This window comes from Mesoplodon bidens, assembly GCF_964165515.1.
Source record: "Mesoplodon bidens genome assembly, chromosome: 16".
Lineage (NCBI taxonomy): Eukaryota > Metazoa > Chordata > Mammalia > Artiodactyla > Ziphiidae > Mesoplodon > Mesoplodon bidens.
In genome coordinates this window covers 77,468,906-77,490,752 of record NC_138173.1, presented here as the reverse complement: position 1 = coordinate 77,490,752, position 21,847 = coordinate 77,468,906, and the positions used below count along the sequence as shown (strand labels likewise).

The 21,847-nt window shown below is 49.7% G+C and overlaps 2 protein-coding genes across 3 annotated transcripts in view; one reads left to right on the top strand and one right to left on the bottom strand.

Annotated features, from left to right (window-relative positions):
- Positions 1 to 21,847, top strand: part of PARP10 (poly(ADP-ribose) polymerase family member 10) — a 39,379-nt gene that overhangs the window by 692 nt on the left and 16,840 nt on the right. The window lies entirely within an intron of this gene.
- Positions 13,931 to 14,341, bottom strand: LOC308630178 (HIG1 domain family member 1A, mitochondrial-like). The gene has a single exon (XM_081258632.1). The coding sequence runs from the start codon at positions 14,303 to 14,305 to the stop codon at positions 14,024 to 14,026; it is 282 nt and encodes a 93-aa protein (XP_081114758.1). The 5' UTR covers positions 14,306 to 14,341; the 3' UTR covers positions 13,931 to 14,023.

The following is a 21,847-nucleotide window of genomic DNA, read 5'->3' as shown; positions in this document are numbered from 1 at the left end:
TCTTCTGACCCCAGGTGCTGAGAGCTTTTCTCTGGCTGCTGGCCCAGGGGCTCCCCCGTCTAAGCAGTCGGCTCCCTATAGCTTGGAGTTTCCATTTCTGATGACTCAGGTTCCCCTATTCCAAATTCCCTAGCGGTGCCCCCTCTGTGCCCACTATTCTCTGGCTTCTTGAATTTTCCTGACTATAGTCCTTCAAGAACCCAAGACCGCATTCCTCATCAGGTTCCAAGAACTCATATCTCTGAGTCCTTATCTCACTCCCCCTTTTTAGAGCCGTCTACACAGAGAAATTTGCAGGCCTGACCTTGGGAGTTGAATGAGGCCATGTCCTTGTGACCTCCACTGGCTCTGCGGGCAGCTGATGTTGAACAGGAGAGGGTGGTGACGTCCTGGTATAAGGCAGAGGGCACACTCCTGGCAGGCGGGTGGGGGTGAGGATGGAGTCAAAGGTCAGCCAGGGCTGGGGCCAGTCTGAGTGGAGAGTTCTACCTGGACCTCACAATGGGGGGCCTGCCCTCACCTTCCTCTGACGCCCCAGACTGTAATCCTGGCTGAATCACTCTGGCCCTGGGGACCAGGGCTGAGATTTCTTCAGTGGAAGAGATCCCTTCTCCACACCCTCTGCTCTTCACAGAACGTCTCTGCTGGGTTTTCCTCCAGCATGTGAAAATAAGCTTGTCACGGCCCTCTCGAGCCTCTTCCACGGTCCGGGCTTACCTCGCTGTTGGCCTCTCCTTGGGTTGATGCCCTCCTTGCCATCTGTGTTGCTTACATTTTCTGTGTCAGCTTGGCTGGGCTATGGTGCTGCCCAGGTATTTGGTCAAACACTAGCCTAGTCATTGCTCTGAAGGTTGACTTTAAGTAAAGCAGATTATTCTCAGTCATGTGGGTGGTCTTTATACAATCATTTGAAAGCCTTCAGAATAGAAAACTGATGTTTCCAGGGAAGAAGGAATTGTGCCTCCACGCTGTCCTAGAAATTCTGCCTGAGTTTCCAGTCTCCTGGTCTGCTCCACAGACTTCGGACGTGCTATTTCCCACAATTGTGTGAGCCAATTCCTTAAAATAAATCTCTTAATATACACGAACGCTGACTGATACACCATCTGTTATTTCCCATTGTACCAGTGCTGCTTTCCTCCAAAAATATATCTACTGAGCGCCAACTGTATGGCAGGCGTTGTGTTAGGAATTGGGGGTTCTGTGCTAGGAACTGGGGGTTCTGTCCTAGTCATAATCGGGCATTGTCCCTGCCGTATCAGGTACAGCGGGGAGCAGCCGAGAATCGAACAGTCACACATACGTGTCGAATTACCGCCATGATGGATGCTGTGCGTGGTGCCGGGAGAGGGTGCGGCGGGTAGGGTAGACCCAGTCAGCTCAGGGCAGCCTCCCCGAGGAAGTGATGATTGAGGTGACACAACGGAGGAGTCTCTGTTGGGAGAAGAGCTTCCAGCCAGGAGGGCAGTGTGCTGCTGAAGGAACTGAAAGAGGCCGGCCTGTGTGATGGACCCAGGGGCGGGGGGCGGGGCGTGGAGGACAGAGGGCCCGGGCTGTGATGGGCCTGGCGGCCGCAGGGCCCATATTAACCTTCATCCTAATGGCCTTGGGAAGCCCTTGAAGGGCTTTAAGAAGGGCGCGTGGGAATGGATTGGAGAGAAAGAGCTGCTGAATGGAGTGCAGTAAGGAGGCCGCCACAGTCACCCAAGCAAGCAGCGCGGGTGCCTTGGATGCAGTGGTGCCAAGGAGGTGGAGAGAAGTTCAGTGGGTCCCCGGTGGCCTGGTCTCGGGCACGGGCGTGAGCAGGGACAGCCTCACAGCTGCTGGTGACCCCAGCCCAGCAGGGAGCAAGACCAAGTTTAGAGCAAAGACCCTGAGTCAGGTTTGGATGTGCTGCTGAGAGTGGGTGCCATGAAGCCTCTGAGGAGTGAATTCAAGGAGGCAGTGGTTACTGCTCGGGTCCCAGGGGAGAACCCGCTGCGTGGACTGGCAAGATACCCCTTGGGGTCATCAGCTTCTGGACGGCAGATGCAGCCACAGCGGTGGGTGAGGTCACCCAGGAATCAGTAAGTCATGAAAGACAATAGGCTTTAGGCCTCCTGGGCCTTGAAGAGCAGGACAAGTCTGCAGAGAACACAGGATGGAAATGCCACAGGGACACGAGGAGGAGCCCGGGGGGCTGGGCTGGCACAGCCACAGGCTGAGGAAATAGAACGGCTCCGAGAGGCCAGATGACAGGAGGACAAAGTGTGCATTGGCCTTAGGGACTTGGAAGTTGCTGGGGACTTAGGGAGAGCTGTTTGGCTGGAGCCATTTGGCCAATGCCGGGTTCCCGAGTGTGAGAAGTGAGCGGGAAGGTCACGAGGAGATGGGGGCACCACAGCTCCCAAGAGGAGGTGGTGCGGAGGGCGGGGTCCAGCTGCGGGCTCCCCAGCCCCGTCCAGCTCTGGAAGCCCGGGGCCGGGCCAGATGCTGTCCCCACTGCCTGGTTGCAGATCACTGTACCTTGCTGCCACCAGCGTCTCCTCAGAAAACCCGGCTCCCCCGGGCTCTGAGCTGCAGCCTCCTGCCACTTTCCTTGTACTCACTCTCTTCAGGCTTCATTTGCTCTCTTTAATTTTCTCATCTTTTTTTTTTTTTTTTTTTTTTTTTTTTGCTGTTATATCACATAGACAGTGTCCTTTGGTATCCAAATCTATTAGGTTTGAGTTTGGGATTGAGAGTAGCAAAAATCTGGCGAGCAAGGGATTCATCCAAAAATTGACCCGCGTTAATTTGGATCATGTGTTTGGGAGCAGGAGTTTGGGGTGTGCACGCATGGGGCCACCCCTCGATGTCTTCTGTCCTGCTCTTCCGTCTAAGCTCCTGGCCAGTGTCACTGTGGAATGGTTCTCAGGTCCTGCTACAGGGAGGTCAGGGCTGCAGGAGTGACGGGAACCTCCACGCCTCTACTCTGGCTTTGCATTCCCCACGGGCTCATCAGGAATTCACTGCAGACAAACCTTCAGTGTTTTCCCACTTGCTTATGCTGAGTCAGACCCCCCCGTCTGGTCTTGGGTCACTGGCTTTTGCACAGTTTGTCCCCATTCAGATTTGCCTCCTTAGATTCAGCTCGGCGTGCCAACTTGGCAAGGCCTTCAGGGATCTTTGCTCCTGTCTTGGCTTGGGATTCTTTGTAGGTTTAGCAAACTTCGTTTTAAAGCCATCCTCTCAAGGCACTAAGTTGCTGAAGAACAGGGACCTTCAACCTGGAGCCCTCTGTCCACACCCCGTTTTACCTCCTGTCCCCTCCTGAGGAGGGGCCAGTCCACACGTGGCTAACGCGATTCTAGCAACACCGGCCGTGTGATCATTTCTGTCCTGTTTAACCTCAGTGTCTGTGGGCTCACAGGCACACCTGGTGCTGGCAAGGAGCTCCTGGGGGGATCTGCCCAGGCTGCACTCCCACGGAGTCGGCTGGCACCCTCCAGGCACTGCTGTAACAGTCCCAACACCCGCCACCCCAGGCAGATGTACAGTCACCTCCTCCTAAAGGTGAGGCACCGAGACACAGCCATGCCAAGTGCCTGGGCTTTCCAGGTCCCCACGACTGGCCCATTCTTCCTGTATCTTCCCAGCTGTCAAGCCTGGGGCTTGGGGCGGGCTGCCTAGTCTCTGGCCCACTCTTCCTGCATCTCCCCAGCTGTCAAGGCTGGGGCTTGGGGCGGGCTGCCTAGTCTCTGGCCCACTCTTCCTGCATCTCCCCAGCTGTCAGGGCTGGGGCTTGGGGCGGGCTGCCTAGTCTCTGGCCTGCTCTTCCTGCCTCCAGCCTCACCCTTTCTGCTGCAGCCTCTCTGCACAGCTGCCAAGGGGTTTTTCTGACCCACTTCTGGATCCAGGCTCCACTCGGAGGACTCAGGGTGGTGTCCCAGAGAGGACAAGGACCACAGCACACTCTGCTGCTCTGCATCCCAGAGCCCAGTACAGGCCCTGGAACACAGTAGGTGCTCAAGAAATGTATGAGCGCATCTTTATTCAACCTTTTCTTCTCTTTTCTGAAAGAATTCCCACCATGAAGCTGGAGAAGGCGCGTTGGCTATAGCGGTAGAAACCGGCCAGGTGCTAGCTGGCCTTCTGAGTGTCTGAGGAGGACGTGCCGCCGGGTTTCTGCGGGGCCGGCTGCGCCCTCCCTGAGTCTGGAGGGCCGTGGGAAGGCAGCCGGCCCTGGGGGGAGCAGGGGCACCTGCTCATCTACCTGGGGCCCTGCCAGCCAGAGTCGGGAAGAGCAGCCTCAGAGGAAAGACTGTCCAGGTCTCGGCTAGAGGCGGAATGTTCTAGGAGTGAGACCTTGGTCACCAACCCCGGGGCTCGTCCATCACCCCTCGTGAAGAGCTTGGGGACTAGAGGCCAGGGCAGAGGCCAGGAGGGCTCTGCCAGGCTCTGGAGCCTTGGCCACGTCTCCATGTTGGTAGCAGGGCACTCTCGGCTTTTTGAGAAGTGTTATCTGGAGGGCAGCAAGGAGGAGGAGGGCTGGTCAGCCCAAGAGAGGGGAGGGGGCTAGGAGCCAGGGCTGCTGGGCGTGTGTGGTTGGGGTCCAGGCCCCCAGGCTCCACAGGCCCCACGTCAGACCCGTGTGCCCCCTACCCTGACCCTCAGTTGATTCCTGCTCCCACTTCACACCCCAGCTTGGGAGACCCCCTCAGGGTTCCCCTTCAGCAGCATCAGGGGGGTCAGGCGTCTGGTCTCCAGCTTTGCCGTGTGGCCGGGGCAGCCCACATCCTCTGTGCCTCTGTTCCTTTGTCTGTCAAGTGGGGTAATAACCTCCCTCCTCCTCCTGTTGTTAGATGAGGTAATGTGTGTAAAATAGCGAGGCAACGTCTGGCACAGAGGGAGAGCTAAATGCGTTTTCTCATCAGCCCAGAGATCTTAAAAGCCTGCCAGGCGCCCGTTGCAGGGGACAGCAGGGAACAAACAAGGAACCTCTGCCCTCTCTGGCTCCATTTCTATGGCCAGGAGCTGCCCAGGGCAGGGCAGGCTGGAAGCTGTTGGCGGGAACCCCAGGCTGCCCAGCCCCGTTCCTTGACTGGAGGGCGTTCTCAAAGTCTGGGTGGGGGGCACAGAGGGGTGTGGAGGTGGGGGAGGGCCTGAGATCTGACGGGCCCAAGCCAAGAACTGCCCTGCCAGCGAGGGCTAGGGTTAGGCCAGAGGACACGTGGCCCTCTGATGCCTCAGTCTCCCCCTCTTCCACGTGGGCTTGCGACGTGCTCTCGTGGCTTCTGTAAGGACCGTATGTTTGGTCGTTTGCTCCACGGCAGCCATCGACGCCATGTCTCACTGGAGCAGGGAACACGGAAAAGGCCTGCTGCTTCGGAGCTGATGTCCCGGCGGGACCATGGGCAGTCGCCAGAGAGGACGACGAGGGTGGTGGTGAGCAGGCCGTGGGGAGGCGTAACGCGGGGAGAGGGGGAGCAAGCGGAGGCGATGGCCTTCAGTACAGAGTGGTCGGAGGGCCTCCCCGACAAGGCGACACTTGGGAGGGGACTTGAGGTGGGGGCAGGACAAGAAATGAGGATGTTGAGGGGCCAGCCTCCTAGATAGAGGGCCAGCCCGTGCAAAGGCCCCGGGCACACGAGCAGGCCTGCCGCACTTTTGAAGACCATCCAGGAGGCCTATGAGATGGAGGGGAATGAGCCACGGAGAGAGAGGTGGCAACCGAGTCAGAGAGGCAGAGGGCGGCGTGTGGGGCTCACACAGGGGTTTGGATTTTACACCCGGTGGGATGTTAAGGCTCGGAGGCTTTGGAGTGAAGGGAGGAGCCTTAACCACCAGTTCAGGTGATTGCATGACCTGTGACCCCAGGGCTGCAGGACACTCGTCTCCGCTGGGTCCTCGAGTCCACTCCCAGCGCTCCACGGGCTCTGGGTGAACCCCGCAGGGCAAGTGCACGGGCCCCGCCTGGCCCTGCCACTGCCCTTGCCCCTCGGCTCCAGGTAGATCCAGACGTCCGTGCCTGCCCCCTCCCCTCCGCACCTGCAGCTCCTCAAAGCGCACGCCGACTTCACGCCTGACGGTGCCGGCCCCTCCACTGCACGCTTCCCTGGTCCTCACGTCTCCTGTGAGCCGGGCACTCTGCCACCCTGCCTGCCACACCAGCCTGCCCGCCCCCAGCCCGTGCCCGCCCCCGGCTCCGGCTCCGGCTCCGGGTGCCTCTGTGTCAGACCCTTCCCGGCCCTGCGGCTGACGGCAGACCTGCCTTCCTAGCTCTCAGCTCAGCCCAATCCGAATAGGACCTTCACGAGGGATTTTCATCAGGAATCTCTGTGAACACAGTAGTTACTGAACCTCCGAGAGCCACAGGCTCCTCATCTGTGAAGCCTCCCGAATGTTCCTTTGTCCATTCGGGGGACAGAGGGGCCTGGCTTTAGGCCTGAATCTGGAGAGCGGTGGGAGAGGGACTGTGGGGTCACGGCAGGCTGTACTGTCTCATCTGGGGAGTGAGTTTGTCTTGAAGGTCAGAGGACCCTGAGGGTGAGAGCTGAGGTCAGGTAGGGGCCTGCACGTGGCGCTCAGCACCTGGTTGTGGTGACAGACTTCCGACACTTGGGGTCCCATCTGCCCACGCTCAGGGCTGGCAGAGGGAGAGCTGCTGGAAGGGGAGCAGCTCAAGGCCAACAGGCACACGCTAGGTTGGCCTGATAAGGTCACCAGGCTGCATGTCAGATATTGGGATTGGCACAGGATTAGAGCCCAACCTGGGGGCATTGGCCACCCCTGTCAGCAGCCACTCAGACCTTCCTGCCCTTGGCCCTGAGGCTGCCCCGGTTCCCACGCCTGCAAGTGAGCCCTGGGCGGGGCTCTGGGCTCTGGGTCTGGGCTCCGGTTGGATCAGGGGGGCAGAGTTGCCCCCACTTCTTCCTGTGACATATTTGGCCAGCCTTTTCTGCCTGGTCCTAGGAAAGCGTCTCTTCTCTCCTCTCTTCTTCAGCAGATCAGAAGTAAAGACTTTCCCAAACCCAGTGTTCTTAGAATCTGCCATTTGTGCCCTGGGTCTGTGACCCGAGGACTCGCTAGAGCTAAGCTCATTTGCTTGGTGATGATGACGGACACCTGCTCGGACCGACCAACGCTTGGGCTCCCCGTGACGGTCCTCTCTTCCTAGCGTCTTGCACCACAGTGTTTAGGCTGACGTCCCACAGGTGGGAGACTCTGACCCCAGAACCCCTCTTCGGCCAGTCTGGGTCCTCGAGCCCCAGCCTGAGGAATTCTGTGCTACAATTTATGACGTAGATGAGTACCTTCTCTGGTGCAGTCTCTTAATTTGTCGTGTTACTGAAAAATCTGGTTATAGGAGGGAATCCTAAAAAAATACTGTTTGCTAAAATGCTTGTTTTGAAAATGTGAATTTGTTTCAACACGGTTGATATATTTAGGAACAATTTGAACATAAGGCAAATTCCGTTTGTTTACGTGCAATTCTGTTTATGAGAAATGGGTGAAAACAGAAAGCAAAAACTGCACCCAGATGAATGGACCACAACAACACAGGAACGTGCAAAACACACACACCTCAGACTCCTCTGTGCTGAGCCACACCTCGCCACGTCCGTGTCCGATTTCAGACAACTCACTTCGCAATAACCCACAAGCCACGACCCTTCCACCGCCCACGTCTCTAAACTGGCTTCAGGTCTTCTTCAAAAGTGCCCTATGTAGTGTAGTACTTTTGGTATTTCTTAACCATGTAACATAGGTAAAACTGTGCTATCGTTTTTATTAGGTTGTTGAGACTTCTTACCTGTTTCATTGATGACGTTTTGAGTACTGTGCCTCTAGCCTCATTTTCCTCAAAAGTCTTGTGGCTTTTCTTGTGCTGGTCGGACACACCTGACCTGCCATTGGACGCTGGTAGTTACTGAACCTCCGAGAGCCACAGGCTCCTCATCTGTGAAGCCTCCCGAATGTTCCTTTGTCCATTCGGCACCTGAGGACTCGGGCACGTCTGTCTGTGTGCAGATGCATGCCAAGCTCTGGGCACACGGTATGGACGAGACCGGGGGTGCTGCTCCAGCAGAGACGCATCAAGCAAGGGCCACAAAGGCATCAGAGCAGGTGGTGGGATGGGGGATGGTGGGCAGGGTGGACTACAGGGCCTCTGAGGGGACATCGTGGCTGAGAGCTGGGATGAGGCGCAGAGCAAAGGTCCTGAGGCAGGAACCGTGGGCCACGTGGAAGAAGAGCCAGAAGACTGTGGAGCAGGACAGCGTGAACCAGGGGAGGGGGCCGGTGGCACGCATGGGGCCTGTACACGGGCTGTAGGCAGGGCAGGTGACTGGGGAGCCATGTGACAGGAGGCGTGTAAGCTCATACCCAGTGCTCTCTGGGCGTCAGCTGCACTTTGACCCTGTGCTGAGAGCAGGGTGGGGCGGAGAGCCAGGACTGGGGAGAGTGGAGCAGGGTGGTGAGTGTGCAGGCTGGTAGCAGGGCTGCTTGGTCACGCCGAGGTCCATGAAGTGTCCCTGGGAGGACACCAGGCCACCTTGCCCTGTGACTGTCCTCCCAGCCTCGGACTGCCTCAGGATGGGCTGGGAAAGGCCCGTCAGAGGGGGCTGAGCCAGGGCGTGATGTGGTGGGATGAGGGACGTGGAGCAGGCCCTGTGCCCCGGGGGAGGGCGGGCAGACGGGCGCGGGAGGGAAGCAGGGTGGGCTGGGAGGGGAGAAGGGCTTGACGGCTTGCCGGTTTGCACCTGGCCGGACAGGTCCCTAAGTGGGAGGCTGGTCTGGTCCATTCCCAGAGCACCTGGGCTGCGGGGAGCCTCAGTGGGCCTTGGTTTGGGAGCCTGCAGGTCAGGAGGTGAGCTCGCTGTGGGGGAAGGAGGGTGGAATCCTGCGGGGAAGTGAGCATGCATAGCCGGAGCCCGGAGCCCGCGGCACTCAGCGGCTGAGAGTCAGGGGAGGGCTGGGGAGGGCTGGGTGACGGCTGAGGGCGGCACGGAAGTGGGGAGAATAAAGGAGCAGAAGGGCAGCCGAGGCCCGGTGAGGGGGAGGGGCTGCGCCTCGGGTGACGACGGACAGACACTTGGAGACGAACTTCGAACCGGCAGATTCAGAGGGAACTGAAAGCGCGGCGCAGTCAGCGGGGAGCGCGGGGCGCGGGGCGTGGGGCGCACTTCCGGGCGGCCCGGCCGCTCCCCGAGGCCCCTCGACGGAATCACCCACGGGAGGGCTAATCCGTCGTCTTCGTGTGTCACCTGTGCCTTGAGGGAGCCCTCCCGTTCCCACACACTCCCTCCACTGTGGACTCGGGCGGTGCCGTGTGCTCTTTGACACACAAGGCAATTCAACAGGGACTAGATTTACTGAGCACCAGTTGTGTGCCATACACCGCGCTGGGTATCCAGGTGGCCATGGTGGCACCACAAGCATTACAGAGAGAGTTACAGGAAGTGGGGCACACAGATCGACAGACAGCGACCACACGGGGGGCGAGGGCTTTGCTGGGGAAGCCGAGGCAAAGGGCATCTGGCCCTGGCTGGGGGTCAGGGGTGCGTCCCAGGGGAATGACTTCTGAAGCTCTAAGCCCTGGAAGTAGCCAGCCAGGTTAGAGGAATGTCAGGTGGGGACAGGGAGGGGAATGTACAAAGACCCGGAGTCAAGGGAGCTTGAGGCAGCTGAAGTGTACAGAGCAGGGACAAGAGAGGGGGAGGCCGGGCAATCATCAGGGCCCTGAGGCCCCATCAGAGAGTCTGGATGTTATCCTGGGTGCTGGGTGGTGGGTGGAGGGGCGGGCAGTGGTTGTCACCCAAGGGGGCTGTCCATTTGGAAGTGCGTGTGGGCTTTCTTGTGTCACACGGATGGTGGGGTGTCAGTACCAAAAATGCTAAGCCCTCCTGCGCTGCGCTGGGCAGTCCAGCACCACATTTTTTCTGCCCAAACGCAGGAGTGTCTCTATGAGAAACACTGCATCTTCAATGGGCAGCCAACAAAGAGTATTTTAGTTTCCAAACGTTCGTTTTTAATCTTGTTGTTAATTAAAAATTTTGTTACCTTGTGGTCAGAGAACAAAATTGTTCCATGTAGCTGCCGTTCTTGCATTTCGACTGTTGGACACTCTTCCCTTCTGTGCACGTACCACAGGTTATACATCCATAATCTTGTCTGTGGACGTCTGGGTTGCTTACAGGTTTTCGCTAATATGAACAAACACTGTGAACATTCTTATACGTGTCCCCAGGCATACAAGTGCAAAAATTTACGTTGGGCATATCTAGGAGTAGGATTCTGGGTTGTAGAAATGTAAGTTTCCAACTTCACAAGATAATGTCAAATTGATTTGCTAATTGACTTGCTCACCAGCAAAGCTCAAGTGATCCTGTTGCTATGTATCTTCTCCAACACTTGATATTGTCAGAATTCTTGATTTTTTTCCCATTGGATGGATATTAACTGATATCTCATTGTAGTCTTGATTTCATTCAACCAGTGCCAGCCACTGCTTTAGGACTAGACTTGCATCCCCTTGATAATTTATAAATTTATTTATTTTATTTTTGGCTGCGTTGGGTCTTCGTTGCTGTGCGCGGGCTTTCTCTAGTTGCAGCGAGTGGGGGCTACTCTTCGTTGCGGTGCGCGGGCTTCTCATTACGGTGGCTTCTCTTGTTGCGTAGCACGGGTTCTAGGCGCGCGGGCTTCAACAACTTCACAACTGCAAGTTGTGGCTCGTGGGCTCTAGAGCGCAGGCTCAGTAGTTGTGGCACACGGGCCCAGTTGTTCCGCAGCACGTGGGATCTTCCCGGACCAGGTCTCGAACCCGTGTCCCCTGCATTGGCAGACGGACTCCCAACCACTGCACCACTGGGGGATCCCCCCTTGATGATTTATGAGGTCAACAGGTCATCCGTCATATGTTTCATGGCCATTTGTCTTACTCTTCTGTGAGATACACACTGCAGTGTCCATCGGGGGACCTTCTTAGTCTACTAAACCCCCAGCCCCATCTGTAAGATGACCAAGGGCCACCCTTGGCAACCATCTGCTCAGAGGTGCAGGAAATACAGCTGGCCAGCAGGGGAGCTACATCTTCTTTTTCTGAAGGAATCATGGAGCGATTTATATAGCCATCAAGGCTACATCTTTGGACCCACAGGTGACAGCCCACACGCAAGGGGATGAGATTCACGCCGGGCAGAGTTTCCAAACCTTACGCCTCACAGGAGCCATATATCTTGCAACAATTGCATAGGTGTAGCTTCCAGGGTCTCCACAAGAGACATGCTCTGCTTCAAGAATCACTGTCCTCCGGGAAGCTCAGAGCTATGGCTTCTCTCAGGCATTCGTAGTTCATTTCTAGCTCCTCCCTGTCCACATGATCTTCCAATAGGGGCGATTGTCACCATAAGCAGTGTTGCCTAGTTAAATTGTTGACATTCTGCCTTTATCTGGTTACCAGGGAAACATAGCTAGAGAATTAACCAAAGGGCAAATTCTCAAGCAGAAGAGGAAGCGGTTTTGTTATACTTTTGCCTACATTCATTAAAAAAAAAATCAACTTTATCAAGGTGTAATTCTCATGCAATAAAATGTATCCATTTTAAGCAAACAATCTGATGAGTTTTGACAAACCTGTATACCATGTGAGCACCACTGCAACAAGGTATAGAATTTTTCTGTGACCCCAAAGTTTCCCTGTGCCTTTTCCTAGCAATTCTCACCTCCCATCCCTGGTCCTGATAGATTCGTCTTCTCTGGAGTAGTAATCATACAGTATATATTCTTTTGTGTTTGCTTTCGTTTGTTCGGCATGGTGTTTTTGAGATCCACCCTTGTGGTTGTGTGTATTACTAGTTTGTTCCTTTTTTATGGCTAAGTAGTATTCTGTTACATGACTATCACAATTAGTTCATTCCTTCACCCATCGATGGACATTTCAGTCATTCCTATTTTTGGTAATTATGAATAAAGCTGCTATGAACACTTGTGTTTAAATCTTTGGTTAAAAATCTAGGAATAGAACTGCTAGATCATATGGTAAATATGTATTATAAACTGCCAAATTGTTTTCCAAAGTGGTTATACCGTTTTACTTTTCCACCAGCAGTAAATGAGAGTTCCAGTGGCTCTACATCCTTGCCAGTATGTTAATGTAAATCTTTAACTTTTAGCTATTCTAGTGAATGTAGAGTGATATCTCATTGTGGTTTTAATTTGCATGTCCTTTATGGCTAATGATTTTGAAAATAATTCATGTGCTTACCGGCCATTTGTATATCTTCTTTTATGAGGTTCCTGAAATCTTTTGCCCATTTTAAAAAATTAGGTTGCGTGTCTTCTAATTATGAAGTTGTAAAAGCACTTGTGTGTCTGGATACAAATGCTTTGCCAAATATATGTATTGCAAATATTTTCTCCAAGTTGTGGCTTGTCTTTTTATTTCCTTTTTATTTATTTATTTACTTATTTACTTGGTTGCATTGGGTCTTAGTTGCAGCAAGCGGGCTCCTTATTTGGGGTTTGAGGGCTCCTTAGTTGTGGCAGACAGGCTCTCTAGTTGCAGCATGCATGTGGGATCTAGTTCCCGGACCAGCGATCGAACCTGGGCCCCCTGCATTGGGAGTGTGGAGTCTTAACCGCTGAGCCACCAGGGCATTTCCTTTTGAAGAGCAAAAGGTTTTAAGTTTATCGAAAAAAATTTGTTAAATGGTCTGTGCTTTTTGTGTCCTATGTAAGAAATCTGCCTACTCTAGGGCCATGAAGATATTCACCTACATTTTCATCTAGAAGTTTTTGTAATTTTAGTTTTTACATTTAGGTCTATGATCAATTTCAAGTTAATTTTTGTGTATGACGTGAGGTGAGGGTTGAGGTTGTTCTTTAGTATTGATATCTAATTTTTCCATTACCATTTTTAAAAGAAATATGTGTAGGTCTATTTCTGGATTCTCTATTCTGTTCCACTGATCTATATGTCCCTCCTTAGGACAGTATCACACTGTCTTGATTATTATAGCCTTAGGGTGAATTTTGAAATCAGGTCTTCCAACTTTTTTCTTCTTTTTCAAAATTCTTTTGGCTTTTCTAATTCTTTTTCATTTTCATATAAATTTTTTAAAAGTATTTTTCATTTACCTTTTCATTAGCACTTAAAATACACACTTCTATTTCAAAATGCCATTTAAAAATTATTCTAATATAACAGCAGCAAACTATAATTCTGCAATTACAAAAGAGCTAAACGGGGATCTATAGTTAAGTTATTCTCATGTTTACAACTAAGATTCTGAAACAGATACTACTTCAAAGCAGCTGTTACCTGCTCTTTAGGGTTGGTTTAAACACACACACATAGTTGCCAGGAGGTTTATAATGTTGTAGTCCGTGCACTGTTCTGGAAGGTTTCTTCAAGAGCCAAGCAGACCTTAAAAACAGCACTCAGTCCACAGGCGTCAGAAGGAGTTAAATTAACTGGGGTAGGGGGCTTCCCTGGTGGTGCAGTGGTTGAGAGTCCGCCTGCCGATGCAGGGGACATGGGTTCGTGCCCCGGTCTGGGAAGGTCCCACATGCTGTGGAGCGGCTGGGTCCGTGAGCCATGGCCGCCGGGCCTGCACGTCCGGAGCCTGTGCTCCGCAACGGGAGAGGCCCCAACAGTGAGAGGCCTGCGTACCGCAAAAAAATAATAATAAATTAATTAATTAACTGGGGTAAATAGGATTCCTACATTATATCAAAAGCATATGACATTCTGCAGCAACTGGGAGCATGTTGTCCTCTTTACAACTAATTTTATCAGAAGAGTTTAAGAAGGTGGACATTGTACCACTATCAAGTGCATTTAAAAGTGACATGTTTTTGTGCTAATCTGACTCCCCTGAATGACCTAGCTAGCGAACTAGTCACTAGGCAAATCAAGCCTGCAAGAAAGGAAGCCAGTATTCAAATTACCATGTTATTGTCCGACCCACAGAATTTATTTTCAACATAAACATATAACCTCAATATGAGATGTCTAACTAAAGCAAGCACCACCAAGACCAAGACAGCATCTCCTCTTCTAAGGTGTAGGTTTTGCCCAGAATTCTTGATACATGGAATAACCCATACCAAGAGTCATTGCTCCCACAGCAAAGCCTTGGGCTGCCACGCGCATGTGGATCAGGTGAACAGACATTTTAGTATTGCCCCTGCTCTTCAATTTATATAATCCATATGCAACGATTGCTGCAAAACCTGCCATTCCAATGGGGACAAATGGTGCCTCTCTAGCTTTTCGGATAAGTTTAGATCCCTGATCTTCATCATATGAAGAAAGAGAAACATCTGTGTCACTTGACATAGTGATTGAAGAATAGACAACTGCACGATGTCGCAGGCTCCAACCGGCTTCTCTCCATATAAATTTAAGGTGTTTGTCAATGTCTACGATAAAGCCTGCTTGGATTTTGACTGGGATTGTGTTGAACTTCTAGATCAATTTGTAAAGAATTGCCATCAGTATTGAGTCTGAGGCACGAATTTGGTACATCCCTCTATTTATTTAGGTCTTTTAAAATTTCTCTCAGAAGTGTTTTGTAGTTTTCAGTAGACAGGCATTGCACATATTTGTTAAGTTTATCACTGTGAAGAAAAGAGTTAACACAGCAGGCCTGACACTACTGTCCTTAGAAAGGTCTGCTTGGAACAGAGGCAGGAGTGGCAGCTGCCCCCTCTCCCCGGGGTATGCAACCCTTAGAGATTGCCTCAGAGCCCCCTCCCAGCCAGCGGGGAGATGGACCCCTCCCTTGCTCAGGGCCTCCTGGGCGGGGCCCCTCGCCCCAGGGGGTCTATATATACATCTTGTAAGCCCACCCCTCCCATGTTGCATGCATGCTGTACTCTACAGCCAAAGTGTAGCCCTTCCCCCCTGTAGCCTCTACCCTGCCTCCTCCTGCTGGGGTGGTGGGGGGGCGACTGAAGTGTCATCCTAGGTGGATTTTGTGGAGGTGGGAACCGGGCCATTGAGACTCTAAAGCAGAAGACAATGCTCAGATACCATCAGTAGATTTGGAACTGCATTTATTTTTTATTTTATATGCATATATTTTAGGGCTGTAGATTTACTTTCCTAATTTGTTTTCCATAGCTTATTCCTGAGCACAGAATGATAATAATCGATTTATACATCACCTTTTTGACCTTTCAAAGCCCTTTTACAACTATCGGCATTTTCCTCACCCTGGCCTTTGCCGGTAGCATTATCTTTTCTGAGAGACCAGAGGCCGAGAGAGTTCGAATGTGAGCTAGGACTAGAGAGACTTGGACCTCCCACGCAAGGCTGGGAGGCAGAAGTTTGGCTGAATGAGTGTTAGTTCCACAGGGGGCGGGTGGGCGGGAGGGACACCTAAAACCTGCAGTTACTGAATCCCTTCTCCAGGCGGGTCCTGCCGCAGCTACAGGGGTGCCGGCCCTGCTCTGTCCTTAGGCCTTGTGGATAAGGGAGCGTGGACTATCGAAATCCTCACCTCCCTTTTTTTCTTTCCTTTTTGTTTGGATGTTTTCACAGGTCTCACATATACCAAAGGGAAAGAATCTTCATTAAAGTCCATATTCCTTCAAAAAAAAAAAAAAGAAAGGTCTGCTTGGCCTTGGTTGTCCTCTGGAAATTTGATTTCGGGAGCGTTCCCGTAATTCTCAGAACTGATAAACTGATAAGAATGGCTCCCTGCGCCTAAACTGTTGGTTCAAACAGCATGGCTTATGCTGAGCTTCTGACTTCCTTCTGAGAGTCTGGAATTTTGGTACCTGCTAGGCAGAGGGTGCCTGTATGATCAGCTGAGTCTCTAATAATCTTCCTTGACAGACAGCATTGCACGTGTGTGGTCCCAACTCATTGCTCAAGGAATTAAGTTCGTCCTGTGTGACTCCACAAGGAGAAGACTCTTGAAATCCTGTGCCGGGTTTCCTTCACATTTGGCCCCCTGAGTCTGTTTTCTCTGCTGATTTTGCTTTATATCCTTTCTCTGTAATAAATCGTAGCAGTAAGCAGGAGTATATGCTGAATCCCCTGAATTGTCAAACCTGGGAGTGGTCTTAGGGAGCCTTTGCCATAATCCCTAAGCATTTTAAAAAATTAATTAATTAATTTTTATTTTGGGCTGTGTTGGGTCTTCATTGCTGCACACGGGCTTTCTCTAGTTGCAGCGAGCGGGGGCTACTCTTCATTGCGGTGCGCAGGTTTCTCGTTGTGGTGGCTTCTCTTGTTGCGGCTTCTAGGCGCGCAGACTTCAGTAGTTGTGGCACGTGAGCTCAGTAGTAGTTGTGGCTTGCGGCCTCTAGAGCACAAGCTCAGTAGTTGTGGCGCACGGGCTTAGTTGCTCCGCGGCATGTGGAATCTTCCTGGGCCAGGGCTCGAACTCGTGTGCCCCGCATTGGCAGGCGGATTCTTAACCACTGCGCCACCAGGGAAGCCCTATTTATCCATTCTAAATGTAATAGTTTGCATCTACCAACCCCAAACTCCCAGTCTATCCCTCTCCCCAACCGCCACTTGGCAACCACAAGTCTGTTCTCTATGTCTGTGAGTCTGTTTCTGTTTTATAGATAAGTTCATTTGTGTCATATTTTAGATTCCACATGTAAGTGATATCATATGGTATTTGTCGTTCTCTGTCTGACTTCACTTAGAATGATAATCTCTAGGTCCACCCATGTTGCTACAAATGACATTATTTCATTCTTTCTTATGGCTGAGTGATATTCCACTGTATAAGTGTATCACATCTTCTTTATCCATTCATCTGTCAGTGGACACAGGTCCCTGTTCCCAGCACCACTTGCTGAAGAGACTGTCTTTTTCCCATTGTATATTCTTGCCTCCTTTCTCTAAGATTAATTGACTGTAGGTGTGTGTGTTTCTTTCTGGGCTATCTATTTGTTCCATTGATCCATACATCTGTTTTTGTCCCAATACCACTCTGTTTTGATCACTGTTGCTTTGTAGTATGGTCTGAAGTCTGGGAGGCTTATGCCTCCTGCTTTGCTCTTTTTCCTCAGGATTGCTTTGGCAATTCTGGGTCTTTTATGGTTCCATATAAATTTTAGGATTGTTTTTTCTAGTTCTGTGAAAAACGTCATGGGTAATTTGATAGGGATCACATTAAATCTGTAGATTGCTTTGAGTAGTATAGCCATTTTAACACTGTTAATTCTTCCAGTCCAAGAACATGGGATATCTTCCCATTTCTTTGAATCATCTTCAGTTTCCTTTATCAGTGATTTATAGTTCTCAGCATGTAAGCCTGTCGCCTCCTTGGTCAGGTTTATTCCTAAGTTTTTTCTTTTTATGGGATTTTTAAAGGGATTGCTTTTTTACTTTCTCTTTCTGATATTTCATTGTTAGTATAAGGAGTACAATAGATTTCTGTATGTTAATCTTGTATCCTGCTACCTTGCTGAATTTGTTTATCAGTTCTAGTAGTTTTTGCGTGGAGTCTTTAGGGTTTTCTATATATAGTGTCATGTCATTTGCATATAATGACAATTTTACCTCTCCCCTTCCAATTTGGATATGTTTTATTTCTTTTTCTTGTCTGATTGCTGTTGCTAGGACTTCTAATACTATGTTGAATAGAAGTGGTGAGATTGAGCATCCTTGTCTTGTTCCAGATTTTGGCAGGAAGGCTTTCAGCTTTTCACCATTGAGTATTATGTTGGCTATGGGTTTCTCATAAATAGCTTTTATTATGTTGAGATATGTTCCCTGTACAGTAAGTCCCCTACATACAAACCTTCAAGTTGTGAACTTTCAAAGATGTGAACGTGCATTCGCGTGTCCAATCACGTAAGTTAGTTCACATGTTTGGCATACTTTGTCACGCGTGTGCATCCTCTACAAATGGTTGTGCTTTTGTGCACTTTACTGTACAGTACTGTATGGAGTATAGTAGTACAGTAGCTTTATTTCAAGCCCAGGATGTCTGGAAGGAACCGTAAAAACAGCGGTGTGTAGCTGGTACTGCTAAAAAGCGCCAAGCGATAACGATGGAAACAAAAGTGAAAATAATTGAGAGGGTGGAGTGACAAGAGGAAGAAGAAGTAACTGAAGAACCGAAGAGATTCATGATGAAGGAAATGGCAAGGGCATTTTCTTTATTTGAGGAGACACTGTTAGTTTTTGAGGCACAGGACCCGAACGTAGAACGGCACACGAAGGTTGTAGCAGCCGTTCAGAATGCAATCCAGTGCTACTGTGTCATCTATGATGAGAAAAAAAGAGCTACTACCCAGAAATCACTGGATTGTTTTTTCAAGGGGGTAGATAGAATTGAATCCAGGAAGGAGCCAGAGCCTGTGCCATCAACGTCAGGCGCAGTGAAGTTGCAGCTTGCCCTCCGTCTCCTATTGCTGACGATCCTTCAGCTCTACCATCTCCCACCTCCTCTCCCTCCTCCAGTTAGTAACTCTTCTTGCCTGTTCACTTGATGCCAGCCCCTGTATGCTAGCTGTTGTACTGTACTACTGTACTTTTCAAGGTACTGTACTGTAATATTAAAAATGTTTTATTATTTGTTTTTTTATGTATTATTTGTGTGAAAAGTATTATAAACCTATTACAGTACAGTAGTATATAGCCGATTGTGTTAGTTGGGTACCTAGGCTAACTTTCTTGGACTTACAAACAAATTGGACTTAAGAAGGCGCTCTCGGAATGGAACTCGTTTGTATGTAGGGGGCTTACTGTATACCCACTTTGGTAAGAGTTTCTATCATTAATTGATGTTGAATTTTATCAGAAGCTTTTTCTGCATCTATTGAGATGATCATGTGGTTTTTGTCTTTTCTTTTGTTGATGTGGTGTGTCACATTGATTGATTTGCGTATGTTGAACTGTCCTTGTGACCCTGGGATGAATCTATCATGATCGTGGTGTATGATCCTCTTTATGTGTTGTTGGATTCGGTTTGCTAACATTTTGTTGAGAATTTTTGCATCTATATTCATTAAAGATATTGGCCTATAATTTTCTCTTTTGGTAATGTCTTTGGTTTTAGTATCAGGGTGATGGTGGCTTCATAGAATGACTTTGGGAATGTTCCTTCCTCTTCAATCTTAGGGAGTTTTTTTTAAATTACAGATTCTATTTCACTTCTAGTGATTGGTCTGTTCAAATGATCTATTTCTTCTTTTTTTTAAAATTTATTTATTTTTATTTTTGGCTGTGTTGGGTCTTCGTTTCTGTGCAAGGGCTTTCTCTAGTTGTGGCAAGCGGGGGCCACTCTTCATCGTGGTGCGCGGGCCTCTTGTGGCGGAGCACAGGCTCCAGATGCACAGGCTCAGTAGTTGCGGCTCACGGGCCTAGTTGCTCCGCGGCATGTGGGATCTTCCCAGACCAGGGCTCGAACCCGTGTCCCCTGCATTAGCAGGCAGATTCTCAACCACTGCGCCACCAGGGAAGCCTGATCTATTTCTTCTTGATTCAGTTTTCATGGGATGTATGCTTCTAGAAACTCGTTCATTTCTTCTAGTTTGTCCTATTTGTTGGCATATAATTGTTCATAGTATTCTCTTATGGTTTTTTGTATTTCTGCAGTATTGGTTGTTATTTCTCCTCCTTCATTTCTTATTGTGTTTGTTTGGGTCCTCTCTCTTTTCTTCTTGGTGAGCCTGGCCAGAGGTTTGTAAATTTTGTTTACCCTTTCAAAGAACCAGTTCTTGATTTTATTGATTTTTTTCTATTGTTTCTTAAATCTGTACTTTATTTATTTCCTCTCTGATTGTTATTATTTCCTTCCTTCTGCTGACTTTAGGTTTTATTTGTTTCTGTTTTTCTAATTCTTTTAGGTGGTAGGTTAGGTAGTTTGAGATTTTTCCTGTTTTTTGAGGAAGGCCTATATCGCAATGAGCTTCCCTCCAAGGACTGCTTTTGCTGCATCCCATAGATTTTGTATGGTTGTGTTTTCATTGTCATTTGTCTCAAGGTATTTTTTAATTTCTTCTTTGATTTCATCATTGACCCATTCGTTTTTTAGTAGCATGTTGTTTAGTCTCCATGTAATCGTTTATTTCTTGTTTCTCTTTCTATGGTTGATTTCTAGTTTCACGCTCTTGTGGTCAGAAAAGATGCTTGAAATATTTTCTATCCTCTTAAATTTGTTGAGGCTTGCTTTGTGTCCTAGTATGAGGAAGTATGACCATATCTTAATTAATTATATCTGCAATGACCTCATTTCCACATAAGGTCACATAATGAGGTACTGGAGATTGGGACTTCAACATTTGAATTTTGAGGGGACACAATTCAATTCATGACAGTGGGCCCTTAAAAAATTGGAAAATTTTAGAGGTAAGCATAACCTTCTTTTTGTGTCAGTTTTGGTAGATTGTGGGTTGATGTCCTATTGTTTGGGGAAATTTCCAGGCATTATCTCTCCAGACATTACTTCTCCATTCTTTCTCTCTTCTCCTCTGGGACTCTACATATGTGCATTTTTTACTCTTTCCCCAACTATTATACTATTTCCTCTATCCATTCTTTTTTTCCCTTTGTAAGTTTGGATATTTTCTATTGACCTTTCAGTTCACTAATCCTTTCTTCTGACTTGTCTAATTGGCTCTTAAACCCATCTATTGAATTTTTAGTTTCAGTTAATTGTATTTTTCCATTCAAGATGCTCAGTTTGATTCTTTTTATAGAATTCAATTCTCTGGGAAATCTCCATATTATCTTCCATGTTTCTCCATTTCCCTCTGCATTTTGCTTAACATATCAATCATTTATTTTAAAGTGCTTTTTTTTGCTATCTCCCATCTTTGAGTCACTTTTAGGTCTGTTTCTGTCATCTCATTTTTCCTCTTGGTTTTCAGTCATATAGTTCTGTCTTTTGAAATGCCTAGCGATTTCTAACTGACAGCTTGCGTATTAAAAGACCGTAGAGGTTCTGGGTGATGTTATCTTCTTACAGGAAGATAGAGTCCACAGATCAAGTGGGGCCAATTATGTTCAACCCTTGGGGCAGAGCCCAGAGCCTGCGGTTTTGCCAAGGCTCCTCCCCCTGGTAGGTCCTAAATGCTGATTCTTGTCTCCTCAGCACAGCCTCTCTAAATCCCACAGCTGTAACTCTTCCCTCACAGCCGCAGGGTCTCCCTTCACATTTATTTTTGCATTCCGGCTCAGTTATTTAAAAGTATTTTATCTGGCAGTTTTATGTGTTAAGAGTAGGAGTCAGGATCTCGGGTCAGTCGGTCCACCATCCTGATGGGAAGTCCTCTGAAGGCATTTAAGCAGGGACATGCCATCATCTCCTTGTCTGTGGTGCCGAGGATGGTTTGGGTCTGCTCAGAGGTGGTCATGGCCTTGACTCGAGAGAAGGGCATAGGTGAGAGAGGCACTTGGAAGATACCACCCAAAATGCCCCAGGGTCGTCATAGCAGTTGCGGTGGAGAGGAGGATTCTGAACCTGGTGCTAGAGCCCTCCCACATCGGGGAAGCTGCTGGATACCAGCGAAAAGCAGACCAGAGTTGGATGAAGGAGAGGAGAGGGCACAGGTTTCAAAGGAGGAAGTTGCTGCACAAGAGCCTGAAGGTTTGCGGGGGTGGACATGTGGGTGACCTTGTGAACTGGGTCCCGGGGGATGAGGGCCCACGGGGAGAAGAGGCCTTCTTTACTAGTGAAGGTGGGAGTTGAGAAGTTGTGGGTGTGCGTGTGTGTGTGTGTTTGTGGTGGGTGGTTTGCATCTGGGGAGTTCTGAAAGGTCTCCAGTGCCTGATGAGCCTGAGACGAAGAAGACACTCAGGAACACAGAAGGTTTGGCGGCAGACGGGCCAAGACATGCTGCTGCCCGGGGTGCAGCATCTGGGCCCCGATGGGGAAGGGCTGCCTTGGGAGCTACAGCCCCGGGA